The 14,833-nt window shown below is 36.6% G+C and overlaps 2 protein-coding genes across 3 annotated transcripts; both read right to left on the reverse strand.

Annotated features, from left to right (window-relative positions):
* Window positions 1–822: 822 nt before the first annotated feature.
* LOC137958659 (3beta-hydroxysteroid-dehydrogenase/decarboxylase) lies at window positions 823–6,469 on the reverse strand. 2 transcript variants are annotated; one of them, XM_068805750.1, is made up of 13 exons: window positions 5,765–6,469; window positions 5,407–5,496; window positions 5,190–5,323; window positions 4,893–5,063; window positions 3,538–3,654; window positions 3,345–3,424; window positions 3,062–3,260; window positions 2,552–2,669; window positions 2,177–2,351; window positions 1,928–2,081; window positions 1,734–1,800; window positions 1,157–1,642; window positions 823–1,066 (listed from the first exon to the last, which is right to left on the reverse strand). In XM_068805750.1, exons 1-12 carry the CDS (start codon window positions 6,015–6,017, stop codon window positions 1,458–1,460), a joined length of 1,743 nt encoding a protein of 580 aa, XP_068661851.1. In that variant the 5' UTR covers window positions 6,018–6,469; the 3' UTR covers window positions 823–1,066; window positions 1,157–1,457. The 2 variants fall into 2 exon arrangements, with proteins under 2 accessions (XP_068661851.1, XP_068661845.1); XM_068805744.1 differs by having other exon boundaries at window positions 1,928–2,084.
* A 1,156-nt stretch (window positions 6,470–7,625) lies between these two features.
* Window positions 7,626–14,054, reverse strand: LOC137958674 (probable hydroxyacylglutathione hydrolase 2, chloroplastic). Its single transcript, XM_068805762.1, has 8 exons — window positions 13,918–14,054; window positions 11,121–11,288; window positions 10,747–10,950; window positions 9,419–9,542; window positions 8,784–8,884; window positions 8,519–8,593; window positions 8,306–8,404; window positions 7,626–7,959 (listed from the first exon to the last, which is right to left on the reverse strand). Exons 1-8 carry the CDS (start codon window positions 13,963–13,965, stop codon window positions 7,813–7,815), a joined length of 966 nt encoding a protein of 321 aa, XP_068661863.1. The 5' UTR covers window positions 13,966–14,054; the 3' UTR covers window positions 7,626–7,812.
* Between the last annotated feature and the right edge of the window lie 779 nt (window positions 14,055–14,833).

Below are 14,833 nucleotides of genomic sequence, written 5' to 3' on the forward strand. Positions count from 1 at the left end.
CGGCGACAACAACCGACGGGATGGGCTCGGCGGTGACGAGGGGAGGAAAATTTTTTCCCCCCCTCGATCTCTCACGCTCCCGCTCCCGACCCGATACTGATCCCGACTCACTTCGAGCCGGCTCGCAAGCTGACGAACTAAACCTGGCTTCGGTCAAGCTCGGCTTGTTAAAGTAAATGAGCCGATTTTAGAGCTCGAGCTCGGCTTGAGCTTGATTGATAACGAATCGAACCGAGCTGAACTCGAGTAGGCTCAGTTCGAAGCCACCCCTAGCCAAGGGCAAGCAACGACAAGAGGGAGCGAGTGAAAGTGAATTACATAATTAATTCATTTTGACTTTCCCTTGTGGACGTGCACTAACCATTTTGAGTAAGTGAGAGCGAATTCCAATTCACTTTGACATGACCAAAGTACATAAGGATTTAGACATTATTGGTAAAGACATAAAAATTAATAATGATTTCGACCAATGCAGAACGAACACAAATAATGCATATAAACGTTCATTAAAGTACTGGAAGTTCATTGGCAATGGGCCCATAATCAGCCCCTACTTCTGACATCACTCAAGGATCTGCTCTGATTTTCGTATGTTTTCTGATGGTAATTGGTCTATTATCCGATGGGTTTCTCCCATGTCAGACTGAAGGTCGAAGCAGAAATCTGTAAATTGCTTCTATATGCCTCAGATATTTATTTAAACATGGCATCAACTTCGTTGGACATTGTGACCTCACAAGCTTCACCAGTATTGACCACTGACTTTTTGGGACTACGGTTTCGTCTAAACCATAAGCTTACACATGATTGATTTTAGATAATTGCTAATAAACTTTATCCATGAAGAACAAATCTCCCGCAGGAAAAGCATCCGTAAATAGATATTAAATCTCAACAAGTTAAAGTTGAAATTCATTTTGTTTTCCATAAACTGAACCCTTAGTTGTTTTCCATAAACTGAACCCTAGGGCAAGGCATTTGCAAATTTGAGTCAGTTCCCCAAAACCAAATAGGGTCCAAACTAAAACTTGTTTCCTACATCATGTTGCCTGCAACAGACCTTAACCTGCACATAAGCAAGATGTGCCATGATTCGTCAACATATTAAAGGAGGAAATTTAATTAATCAATGCATTCTGAATAGTAATATAGGTACCTTAATTCAAATCCTAATTTGTAGTCTGATGTAGAAGCTGATCTCATCAATAAGTGTTAACCTATATCCCAACTGTACAAACTTCGAGTAACATTTCAAGCTCAAGTTTTGAATCTAATAACTGGGTTTATGTACTTGCTAAAACTGGATAAACATAAAATTCATTGTTGTATTTTTCTAGGTCTAGGACTTCAACATGGTAACCATTCTTTAGCTCCCGAACTAAACTGCACTTTGTGAAACTTAAGTTACCAGTAGGATAAGTATACACGTTTTCATCTAAATGCTGGCGATCATGTTTTCATGAGGCACCATCATGAGCCGGTATGCAATATTGACGAAGAAACAACTGTAAAGAAACAGGGGAACTCCTCATCAGTGACACCTTTAACTTTTCCATACCAACCATTGTAGCCTTTTCTAATCTATTGGCTTGATCTTCATATTGCTCGTAAACATACAAAGAAGTAAACATGAACAAAAGCCCTGCATTGAAAACAAAGAATCATTTCACAGTTTTTGAACGAAAGAACAATGAACACTTAACAATATAATGCAAACCACAACAATTTCTTACCTAGACCAATCAACAACGTGGGAGAGAATGATAGAAGCATCTTGAAAACATACACAGAACTAAATACCTGTAAAAGTCAAAATCTGTAACTAAGACAAACAACAGTACATGAAAATAAAAAAATAAAAAACACATGCTGAGTCCAGTTTTTACCTACTCTAGTCATGAAAAATACCAAAAACGGGTATGTTTACCTTCAGGAAATGGTTAAAATCATTCCCTTGTGCCAATAACTTCAAGGATGGAACTACCGAAGTGTTCCATAGAGATGCTAATGATACAAATACATACTTTATTACAGATTCTGAGACTTCAAATTTAGCTGAAGGTGCGAAATTGTAACCAAACCTGCTAATCAAAAGTTTGTATCAGATTGCTAACAACTTTGTACCTTGACAGCATACAACATAAATCAACCATAGAAAGGAAATAGCACTACTCACGTTGAGGAAGATAAAATGCTGCGGATGAAAATAATGACTAAAAGCAGCAATAGAAGCAGTGCTGTGGATGAGATAAAAGTTCTTCCAGAAACAAAGATCCAGTGAAAGAGCAAAAGTACTGAGAGTGCACAAGTAAAAGTCTTCTTTTGGTCTCTCCACAATAACATTTCTGCAACTGTAATTAAACAAAAATTTGGAAAATTGTTGGAATGTGCAAAAGAGAGTCTATGATCAACAACCCAATAGATAAGAAATACTGACTCCAGAATCAATTTAAGGAAGAAAGATTTGTTTTTGAATCATTTTAAATATTATAAAGTGTATGCTTGTGTTGCAAGATGAATATCAATATTAAAGAGCAATTCTCAACACTACCTTTTCCATTCCCTAAGAGTTTCTCTGCTTTTGAAGGTTGACTTAAGTCTTGAGATTTCAAGTAAGGTGAATCTTCAGCTAATTGAGAGAATGATTCAATAGTCAAAGCAACACCTTCCTGTAAGTTCAGGATCATCATGAATACAAATAAATGTTAACACTTGTCCAAGCCAAACTTTTTTTGTCACAATTTTTTTCTTTTAAATCAACAAGAAAATAGCATTCTCAAGTGGCACAGCTGTCATATTTTGTGATCTACATGCAACTCTTTTGTAAGCAGCTGCTAACTGTTAACTTTTTTTTCTGAAAGATAAAACTGTAAGGACAAACTAAAAGTAGTTAAACATGAAAATAAAGAACCACTCACAAATGTCAAACTTCCTTGAAAAGTTAATGGAAAACTGTAACATCAGAGAATTGAATAGACCACATAAAAGGAAAAGGTACAGAAAAAATTAGGATCACGAGAAGATACAGCTGGATTCCCCCCCAAGTCGGAAGTTAACTAACCTCCAGGTTAACAATTGGTGAGTAACCAATACTCTGTTGGGCATTCGAACAATTGAAGGTCCTTGTAGAAGAGATCTGCTTAACAAGAGCAGGATGTAGTTGGCTATTTTTATTTCTTTGTCGCTTAAGCTTCTCCTGTATGAAAGTGTCAACAGCCACTAGAAACCAGATCAACTTAACAGGGACACGTATCTTTGGCCTGAAATAAATCTCAGCCGGGCTGCAATATTCAGGATTTTATCGTATAAATGCAATAATAGAAGAAGATCTAAGAATGCACTACCTTTCATATCCTAAGCCTTCCAAAATGAGAGAAATGAATTCCCAATACTTCAAAGGCTCAAGATTAGTAATGAAAAATGCCTACAAAATATTCAAATGAAGAAAAAACCCCATTAGATATGCATTAAATCTTTTTCCAACAGAAACTTGGACTCTACTGTTTCAGAAGAGTTTCTCAAAAATGTTGAAAGTACCTTTCCAGCCACACAATTGTTGCCAGAGTGTAAGGCTAGCTCGGCACAAATATGGGCATGTGCAACATTTTCCACATAGGTGAAGTCACTCATGTTCTCACCATTTCCTACAATAAACTGATGTGCCAACAAGCTGTTTTTAGACAATTCTCAACTACCAAAACACAAAAGCTGTACCAGACAACCATACATGCAGAAAAATACGAAATTCCCCAGTCCACAGACCCCGGTTATAGACCTGCCATATTGATAACTGCTACAGCATCATCTCAGACAAGATGAAAACTGTGGCCTACCATTCTCTTTATTTCTATTGTTTGTTGACCACATTTCTCTTCAAAACCACCATTGATGAGGCTATTAACCCACATTAAAAGTGCCACACATAGTATTAGATACTGTTCCATGTGGGAAGGTCAATATGATTATAGCCGCTAGAAGAGTCAAGTTGCACAAGATGAAAACAGTAAATCATCATTTGGTCTACAAACTGGTAAATTTAAAAAAAACTGTAAACCAGAAGTAATGTGGCTCCTGAGTCACATAAAAAGCTTAAGATCTAACTTCAAATTTTAACTCGAGCAATTTTTGAGACAGAGAGTTAACAGCCAGCTCTCCACAGGTTAAATTATTCATATTTCAGAAAATAAAAAAATATTATTTCAAAAGGCTAACTTGAAAAAACTTCAAAGCATCTACCTAGGTTAAATTATTAATATTTTAGAAAACAAACAAATATTATTTCAAAAGGCTAACTTGAAAAGACTTCAAAGCATCTACCTGCTCTCCACTAGATGAGACAATCTCTGGTCCACGTTTATCAGTTATTATAGCTTCAGAAGTATATTGGGTTTTGTGTTACACTTGCAAGATGCATTTTGGTAACCTTCACACCTCCAAGCTACTAAAGTCATTCCTCTAGCTAGATAATTATATTCCAACATTTTGTCCCATTGCTACTGAAAACTCTTGCAGGAGACTCCAGACTTGTATAAATTGATTACATAGCTTCAAAATTTCCAATTCCTATGCTAAATATCAACTTCTCAACATTGGAAATACCCCACGAGGCAAGTTGATAAGTGACTAAAAGTCAAAAGGCTACATATCAATCCTAACCATTATTTATTGATGAAATTTAATGTTATAAAAACCAACGAGGCAAGTTGTTTTGGTCCAATCAAAAGCAGGTCAACTGGGTTTGATCATCGATTGACATCATTATGATATTTTTTAAATTAAAAATGTTGGATGGTGGAGCACACGTTAGATTACCTATTCATTCATCTTGCATACAAGAGAGAGGGAAGAAAAAAAAACTTTACGTGGAATTCGACTAGTGTGTCAGTTCTTACCTTAGCCCAAACAGATTTTGCGCGTTCCACCAGAAATGGCACAAGATATGGGTCTCCTGGACCAAAGATATTGCTGGGACGTAACGCACATGTTAGAAGTTCACCACTACCATTAGAAAACAACACTAGGGACTCCGCTTGAGCCTTCAATTCACTCAAAACATCTCCAAGCTGAATGTATAAAAAATGTTATTATTATTATCATTGGTTTTTTCACAATAACATTCACAAAGATAAAAGAATGAAGACTTGGCAAAGCAGTCAAAAGAAACAATTCCATTAATTCCAGACGCATACTTTCCCTGAGCAATGCAGGGACTCATCTCCATTCTGCACACTTTGACCACCACCACAAACCACATCTGCCGAACTGTTATATATAAGCTTCTCAACATTGCATTCCTTACAAGCCTTTATCACATTTTTCGCACCTACACATAGTCATCAACAGTGGTCTCTTCAATCGTCATAAGTACAATGCCAACAGCGAATAAAACTAGTCGTGTCTCACTACCTTGAACAATCCACATGTAGTTCAGGTAGAAATCATGGTCACGTGAATCCAACGAGTCCATGAAAAACACCACAGCTGAACCTCTAATAGCTGCCATTGAACAATACCAAAACACAGTTCATATAATGAAATCATCAATTCCTCAATCCATTACTCTCTTAAAGTAGAACGTCAAGCGTTATGGAAGGCAGTGAACAACTAACAGAATTTAAAAGTAAAACACCGTGAGTACAAAGTAACTATTTTCGTCCAAATAGAAGATACTTCCATTTCTATGTAGTAAAACCAAACTGTCACTAAATTAAACGAACAAGACAGTGAACCAAAAATAGCAATCCAGGAACCAAAGTGCTGTTACCTTGGAATATTTGACGCTTCTCTCTAACATCGACCTGTACGAAAGAAGCTCGACCAGAGATGATCGCATCCGAGAGAATTGAGTTTTCTTCGCCGGACTCAAGGCGCAGAGAAGGCGCCGAATCAGCGATCCGCACAATCCAGTTCCCTAACTGCAAGAGCCTGGAGACGAGTGATCGGCCGACGAAAGTGCGACCGCCCAAAACCGTGCAGGTTTTAGTAATAAGATCAGGAGCGGCATCGTCGATCGCCATAGGGAAGAAGAAGACGAAGAAGGGGCAGAGAGACGGTTTTCCCTAATTTAGAGGGCATTCGGTGCGGAAACTGCACAACAGTTTCGTCTACCTTCCATCGGGCACCTTCTGTTTCCAATTTCGTCCTCGAAAGTATAAATCAATCGATCATCGATCTCTTGGACAAAAGAACCCAGTTGGTTCGTCCGGGTGTTGTTCAAAGCTTCCATAAAAAGACAGCGGCTGGACCCGTTCTTGATCCTACAAAGTAAAGTTACCACTAGAACCGTTGGACGCTGTTTTCTTTTCTCTCTCGTTGAGTTTTTTCCCTAACTGCCGTGCCTGTGACGCGTGACGGCATTCGGCATTTGTGCTAAGTTGGGTTGATTGACATGAAAGAAAACGCGATGAGATTGATGGTGGCCGGCAGGTGAGTTGAGACTGAAAGGAGGATGTTGGATAAAACTACCCACCAAATCCTGGCACCAGACACTCACCTTCAATCTTTTCCTGTTACAAAAACTCGCCACCTTCTGCCACATGATGCGGTAATGTTTATACACTTTAAACATGATGAGGTCGACCCACTTGAAGAGTGCAGGGCACGACTAAGGCTTCAAGTTGTCCCCAACCTGCCTTAATTTAGCTTTTCTACTAAAACCTGATGATAATTTTAAAGGAATAGGTGTTGGATCATACAGTTGCCTACCAAAAAGATGGGTTTGAACTTATCTTAGACTAACGATACTGACTGCATTTGGAAGGTTTTCTAGTGATGCTGAACTGTAGCCCATGGACATGCCCCACCTGCTAAACGAAGGGCATGAATTGTTACATCACTCAACAGTCTAGAATTACAGCAAATGGCTGATCCCAAAACCCACACTAGTCAGGGTGGGGATGGATTTTTCCATCGCTAGAACAGGGTTAGAATTGAAAAATCAACCTTAATGAAATAAAAAATAATAATAACGATAATAATAATTAGAAAAATTCAAGGACAAAAACAACAATTTACCGATCAGGGACCTAATGATGCGACCAGCCCATTCACCTTTACCAAATAAGTATTACACGAGAATGATTTAGACGTAAAGATGAAGAAATGACGTTGCAATGACTTTGTGCGAAAGGGTGTTGCACAACCACCTCTTTAGACAAGCTTGATGCAAATAACGTTATTAGTAAGCTGCCGGCAAATGCTGGATATCATTAAATCCCACCTGAAGGCTATTCAAGGAGCTGTTAAAAAACACTAGCTAAAATAAACCGATTATTCAAAGAGATAATTCTTGGCAGTCCAAAACTAAAAGACAAGCAGACAGTAGGATCTGAAACCTTGCCAAAGGTTTAGAAGTTCTTCGTTTAACCAACTAGACAATATCAGAAACTCAGATTACAGGAAGTGAGAGCAAGAGAAAAAGGATTTGAAGAAAGAAAGTAAATATGTGAGAGAAAATTTAAATGGGAAAGAAAGGGCACTGCGATTGTTCTTCTTCCAGCCCACTGCTCTTCATTAATAAATTATGATCGAGGACTTAAATGCAATGCACAAATATACCCCAGAGGAGAGGAAATAAAGAATTAACTCTGTGCGGATTTGAAGCGATCAATTATATTATCACAAAACCAGATCATCATAGTTGTGTAGTTCTGATTATGACAAACCAGAGTCACACCCACAAGGAAAGCCTTTCTTTCAGTCACTCGATAGAAGGGGAGTTACATAACCATTACACAAGTTAAATTTAAAAAAGAAGTATGAAAAACCTATTTATCTTTGCCAATCCTTCTATACAAGTAAAATTCAAGTATCTTACCAATTATCCTTTGCTTTACGGATGATTCCAAGGGTCTCTGCATCACTGGCAGAGTCTGGAACATTCAACTTTTTACGGATTTCTGCACTGGAAGTACGAAGAAATGGGTTGCATAATTTCTCTCTCTGCAATGATGTCGGTATCTGAAAACAGTTGTTTCAAGAAACCAATTTAATTGATTGAAAAAAAAGCAGCTATTCAACTCTTGTACTTCAATTTGTATCACCTTGCTTCATTTTCAAATGATCAACAAAGGACAAAAACTAATAAAGAACATTTGTAGTTGACAAAGAACAATTATTGTAAATTGCCAAACACATTTGCCAACAAGAGAATTTCAAATAATTTTAGAACTACTGCTAGAGTTTCAAATAATTTTAGAACTACTGCTGGCATACCTGGCAAATGCAGAGTTTGCAACGGGAGAATTGCAAAGCTAGCCTCAGATGAGTTATAATATGGAGGATTATCATGAGTTTATCAAATTACCGTTGGCAAACCTTTACTGCGAAGGTCCACAATATGAGTAGCATAAGTTTGGAGGGACTCGTTTCCAGGCTCTATGGACAGGGCGAACTTTGCATTACTCTGTTGGGAGTACAAACCATATGTATTCAAGGTTACAAGATTCCATATTGCTAAACCAAGACAACTTAACACTATAAAAAACTTAAGAAAGAAAAACAAAGAAGGAAATAATACCATTGTGTATTCATGTCCACAGTATACACTTGTGTCATCAGGCAAGGCCATAAGCTTTCTGAGCGATGATAGCATCTGTAACAGATCATTTGCATTAAGGTGGTTCCATTAAACCATGTAGTGATTATTAAAAACAGTTATATAAAAGGTTCAGTAAAAAGGAAAGACAAAAAATAGAGAAGCCCAGAAAACCATTTTCAATTATCTTTCATGAATGTGGCTACAAGAGACTTGTTTGACAAGCTTTAAACTAAGGAGACATCACCTCTTCAGAACTTCCTTCAAAAAGCTTGCCACACGATAAGCTGAACAATGTATCCCCAGTAAAAACTGCTCCTGAAGCAGGAAAATAGTAGCTAATGTGGCCTGCCCAAATTTTCACACGATTAGATAACTATATTAAGCAAAACCTCTGCCTAGAAATCATGTTCAAATATTTTCAAAATCTATTTTGTAAGGAGCACAGGTCATCACCGTATAAAAGACTGGATACAAAAGAATAAAATGTTCAATTGAAGTGTCAATGATTGCCCGAATGCCAACTTCAATATATTTTGCATGCTTATTTGCTAGAAAAACTTTGATGGAAACCAGTTCTGGAAGGACAGCATAATAGATAAAGACTGCTCACAAAATTGAAATGCTGTAATACCCCATTTGAAGTTCTAGTGTGTATTAGAACTTCTATTGATGCTGTAGCCTTAGCATTTTTTCCTTTTGGTGTCTTATATTTTGCCGACAACCTCCATAGCCCATCATGTTTTGATGGGTTTAAAACAAACAGAAATGTAAAACGCCAAGCTCCTTGTGCACTAAAATCTTCAATTTGAAATCCACCTTATTTTCTTGTAAAATAACAAGTAGAATTTATTCTAATATTAGGGTGAACTTGAACTAGACCTCTTGTATGCCCAGGAGTTTCTATTACAATCACGTCATGATCGGCAAACATCCACTTTTCTCCATCATATAGTGTTATATCAATGCCAGGAATTCTATCTTTATCCTTGCCTGAGCCAACTACCTGCATGTAATACAACGAAGCTTAGAGAACAGATGTGCAACGCATAAAACCCTCAAAAGTTGCAGAAACACTGTATTTTTGGAGCTATGACCTGCAGTCTCTGCTAAATGCATAAAATAATTTCATTTTCAACCTCGTGTAAACGGTGTATTTTTTATCTTTGACAAGAGCACACTAAAGCAAATACAAAGAACAACAGGGAGTGGACTTTTTCTTTTTGTGACATAAAATGTTAAATGCTATTCAAGTCACTGAAAAAGAATTCATGAATTCATTGAGAAATATCTAGGAAGACAATGAAATTAAGACATCCTACATAGACTGCTTTTCTGTCATACTGCATTCTTTCCAGTCCTTATTTTACTGTGCAAAAGACAATCAGTTACTGCAAGAGATTATTACAGTCATTTGCACATCTCAAACAAGAAAACACCAATGTGAAATAATGTTTCACCATAAAAGATGAAATGACAGATAGTCATCAATATCCCAAGTTTTGGTCACTAAGCTCCATTTTGCCACACAGACATTTCTAGTGTGCACATGCGGATATAGACAAATCAACAAATACAACAAGAGAGTGATGCAAGGCAAGCCGTGGTGCAAATATTGATTAACTGTTGGATTTAGAAAGAGAAAGGAAGAGAATAGAGAGGAAGAAAGAAGAATTGGGAATGAGAAATAGGAGAATCGAGTAGAATAATAGAAGAAGAAGAATAGAGGAGAAAGAAGCAGAAGGGAGAAAAAGAGAAAACAGTAGAAGATTTTATTAATTCATCTTCAAAACTAGTTTCAACATCCTGTTACAGACTATTCATAACTAAAATTGAAATTTAAAATTCAAAACAGATAAGATCACTATCTGATCAAATCCAATAAAATCAAGAAAGAAAAACTAAAAATAAAATACAAATTTAAAATTCAAAACAGATAAGATCAATATCTGATCTAATCCAGTAAAATCAGGAAAGTTAAACTAAAAATAAAATAGAATAAAAGGGATTATAAAAAATATCGACCATAATTGGTGGGTCCACTGGGACCCTATGGGCATACTGGTGCCCCCACTAGAGAGAGAGTGACAAAGAAGAAGAATGAAAAAGAAGAAGAAGAAGAAGAAAAAGAAAAAGAATAAGAAAAAGGACGAGAAAAAGCATTGTATAAAAGCTTTGTAAATTAAATTAGCAACAAAGCATCGGCATACCTTTGCACCATACCTTGCTTTTAGTTCAATATTTCCCCCAGTGTGATCATAATGATGATGAGTATTGAGAATATACATCAGGTTTTGTTCCTTCCGGCTTAAAGCATCTATCACTGGCACAGATTCGGAGGGATCCACAACTCCAATAGTTCCAGTGTTCCTATCACGTAAAAGATAGGCATAATTATCCTTGAGACAAGGTACCTGAGAAAAACATTTGAGACTGATATTAGTAACTCCAGCTGCTAAAACGGAGCTTTCTCATTCATTTGACAACGTAAATAGTAAAATAGAAATCTTATGATAGGTTATAAGGGAGAAGCACTGAATTTATAGTCGGTTTATAAATAGTGAGGAGAAAGTACTATTTTTACCAGTTCGATGTCCAGAGAGGAGGCTGTACAGGTGATATTGTGGAAAAGACTAGTACCCCTATGCAAAGCATGCAAAGGCAATGAAAATAATGCACCAAAACCTCGAGCTGATCTTTTCATTGTCTGAGGATGCTTCATATTGAGCCATGCACAAAGAGGGCCACTCACCTAGAAATGAAATAGATTGTTTTAAATGCCAGTAAGTTCAAATGAAAAAGTAACTGGAAGTAGGAAACATGTTGAGCTACATCAAATTGAGAAAAAATATGTCTCCTAAACTGCAGATTAATGAGTTAGATGTAATTTGAAGAAATGATCAAACCATTTAAGACAACAAAATAACCCATTTTGACTTGGTCAAAGAATCCTTAACTGTAGCTAAGGCATGATATTCTGAACTTTGTTTGACTGGCTTTTGATTTCCACTCATCAATCCTGGCAAAGTTCTGACTTCCCAGGTTCATAAAAGCTAAAATCATTTTCAAGCAGACACAAGAGCAATGACCTTTGAAGACTCTCGAGGTGAGATTATTTTCAACAAGAGTCACAAATTAATGCCCCCTATTAATTATAATAGATTTGTGAAGAACAACAAAAGAATGGAAGGTGTCCCACTATCAACTGAAAAAATCCAGAGGACCTTAAAAATCTCATCTAATTTCACCAGTGATATGATAGGCTTCTCACAGCATGTGGATCCATGTATACATGAGCTGAACATTCATATCCCTGATCTCATAAAACAAATCTATGGAAACACAAACAGACGGGGAGATCTTCTAGGAACCAATTGATGTTAACCGCTCAATAAGTCTTTCTACTATTAGTGGACAGAAGGAAAAGGCCTTGAAAAGTTCTAACCTTTACAAAAGGAATCTCAGCTCAAGGCTCTGTGGGACCAACTATATCAAAGAGGATAGAGATAACCCAAATAACCCTCCCCAACTAACACCACAAAACTGATGAAATATAGTTGATAGGTGTTGAATTTCTGGAAAAGAGAAATAGGTCAGGCTGGCATATGAGATACATAACCACTACCTTCTCAACTCTAGAAAATTCCTGCTTTTCAAGTTTCAAGAGAGGAACTTGAATTTTCAGATAACTGTTTTGTTGCTAGCAGTAGCTAGTATGAGAGAAAAGTCACTAAGAAGTCATTCTCAGCAAAAAGAAAGAGAAATAACAGTGCTCCAGCAACCAAAAAGAGAAACTTGTATTTATCTTCAGAACATGTTCAAAATTACAGAAGATCCACCTATTTATAAACTCCAATACATCCAAAGACTTGACAAAATAAGTAACATAACAACAATAAAAAAATTCCTAAGATTGAACATCCTAATTACAATTGAATAGTGACCTTGCATACCGAAATCAGTTGCTGGAAAAGAATTCCAGCACCTACTTGAGATGGAAACCACTAATAATAACTTACTAACCTGGTAACTTCCTAACTTGACGACTAATAAAAAAGACTAAGTAAAGACTTTCCTAAAGAAAACTCTCCCGATTGGGGTTTTTTAAGAAATTAGGAAACTAACAAAATTAGAAATTTACTGACTTTCCCTTGATAAAAAGTACTATAATAGAGTACTTTCCTAAAATAGTAACTATTCAAAAATAGAAACTTTTGAATTTCATCTAATTGTTTTCTTTTCTTCTTCCTTGTTCTATATATCTTCAATTGTTCTGAATGGTTTTCTTCTTCCACAGTTGAGCCATGCCCTACATCACCAACCTATCATGTGTGGCACCTCCAGTGCCCGCCAGTCCTACTTAACTCTATTTGTTCTTAAACCAAGCACAAAGAAGACGAAAGCATGAACCTCCTTTAGCTTAAAATATGAAAAAGCTCCCATAATTCTCCAAATTCGAGTAATCACAGAGATCATGAAGTGATGGAAAATCCAGGAACTAGCTGTTGTGATGATTTTTTCAACAGCTCTTCGTTCGCATCCTCTTTTATTTCTTTGTTTCAAATTCCAGCCATATAAAGCACTTCATTCATCTCCGCTTGCAGTGTATTTACCATTGAACATTTGCTGTATGGTATCATTATAATACATTAAGCACATCAAAAGAGGCAATAAAAGGAGAAAAGGCACAGGTTAAATCACTTAAACTAGAATGGAGGAATTCAAAACTATAACCAGCAGCTCAGGACGAGACTAAATTATCATTCCTCAAACCGAGATCTTATTCTTCTATGTGCAATATGTAGCAGTGGCAGTGTCAATATCCAACAGGATTGCATGTAAATTCCATGTATAAGTTGCTACTTTGCCTCTCTATTTTCTCAGCTGCTAAAAATAGTCACTTTGCTCCATCGCTTTTTGCAAAGTTAATATGGAATCAGCAACACACAGTGGAACAAGGCTATAATTCTAAAAACCGTGTCTGCGATGCATACAGGTTTATTAATGACGTATTAATAGGTAAATTCTGCCTGCGTTGATCGATTAACTACGCAATTATGAAGAGAAAAAAACAATGTGAAGAGATTATCTAGTCCAAGATATAGAATTACACAGATATCTCCTCAGGTACCAAAACTGATGGACTAAACTCTCAAAGTTCCTAAATGAGATCACTAAGTTCATGATCAAATTATTTCCTAATCACGGAAATCTCCAAGGAAAACTATGAAGCATAAACAGACAGAATATATAAATCGTTTTTTTTTTTTAAAAAGAAGCAAACACAAAACCCGAACTCATCACAGAAAAATCCAAATATGGATTACTTGAGAAACTCAAGTAAATGAATTCGCCATTGCAAGCAAGGGACCGGAACTAACCTTAGCGCCTGGCAAAGAGGCAATGGAGAACGAAGCTCTGGCTATCATGGTGGACGCACAATGCAGGTAATCCCGCGGAAACCGAAAAGAGCCTACCGTGACAAATTTGTAGAAGACTGCGACTGGATTACTCCATCCGTAACCCCTTAATACCCAAGCAGCGCGACCCCGTGTAAGTGATCCGGGTCGACTTGCCCGAGGTGGTCCGGTCGCCCCTCTAGGCTGGGGAGGCTCACCAAAAAATGGAGGCACTAAGTTCACAACCAAACCTGTCCCCTCCCAAAATGGGAACTTGTCTGAAAAGATAAAGAAGATATGGATAAGAGAAGTTGAGACAATCTCAAATTGTAACTCTACATTCATAACTTTATAATCATGTAAACTCTCTTAGATATAATCCGTATCATCTTATCGTTTTGTAACTATAAATAACTGTATCAATGAAAGTAAAGTATCGGGAAATTATTTATTTATCTATTTCTATATTGTCTGGTTCTATTCAACCAAAATGAATCACCTGATGGACCAGTGTTATCACACTTGGACTGAATTAATCCATTCTTTCTGTCTGAAAAAAACAGGACAAAGAAGTACTAGCGGACCCAACTAGTTTATATATAGGGGAATTTTATCTGATTATCCGATTTTTTGTCTATTATTTATTGACCGAAATAGAAATAGAAATGGAAGAAAAAAACTTACCATATATATAATCAAGTAAATTTTACCTTATTTTACCGTTTATTAAACAGAAAGGAAACGAATAATATTTATCCCATATTTATTTACCTGTTTATCGATTATGTAAGAATATTATTGTAATTTTCTTATATGTATGTAGGGGGACCTTGTATGTGATTATATAATTTTTTAATGTTTTGAGATATTATAATCATATTGTTATGTGTTTTTTTCT

Source organism: Aristolochia californica, unplaced genomic scaffold (assembly GCF_029961685.1).
Source record: "Aristolochia californica isolate CCGP_79_NKW_82.1479 unplaced genomic scaffold, dmAriCali1.0.hap1 SCAF_1, whole genome shotgun sequence".
NCBI lineage: Eukaryota > Viridiplantae > Streptophyta > Magnoliopsida > Piperales > Aristolochiaceae > Aristolochia > Aristolochia californica.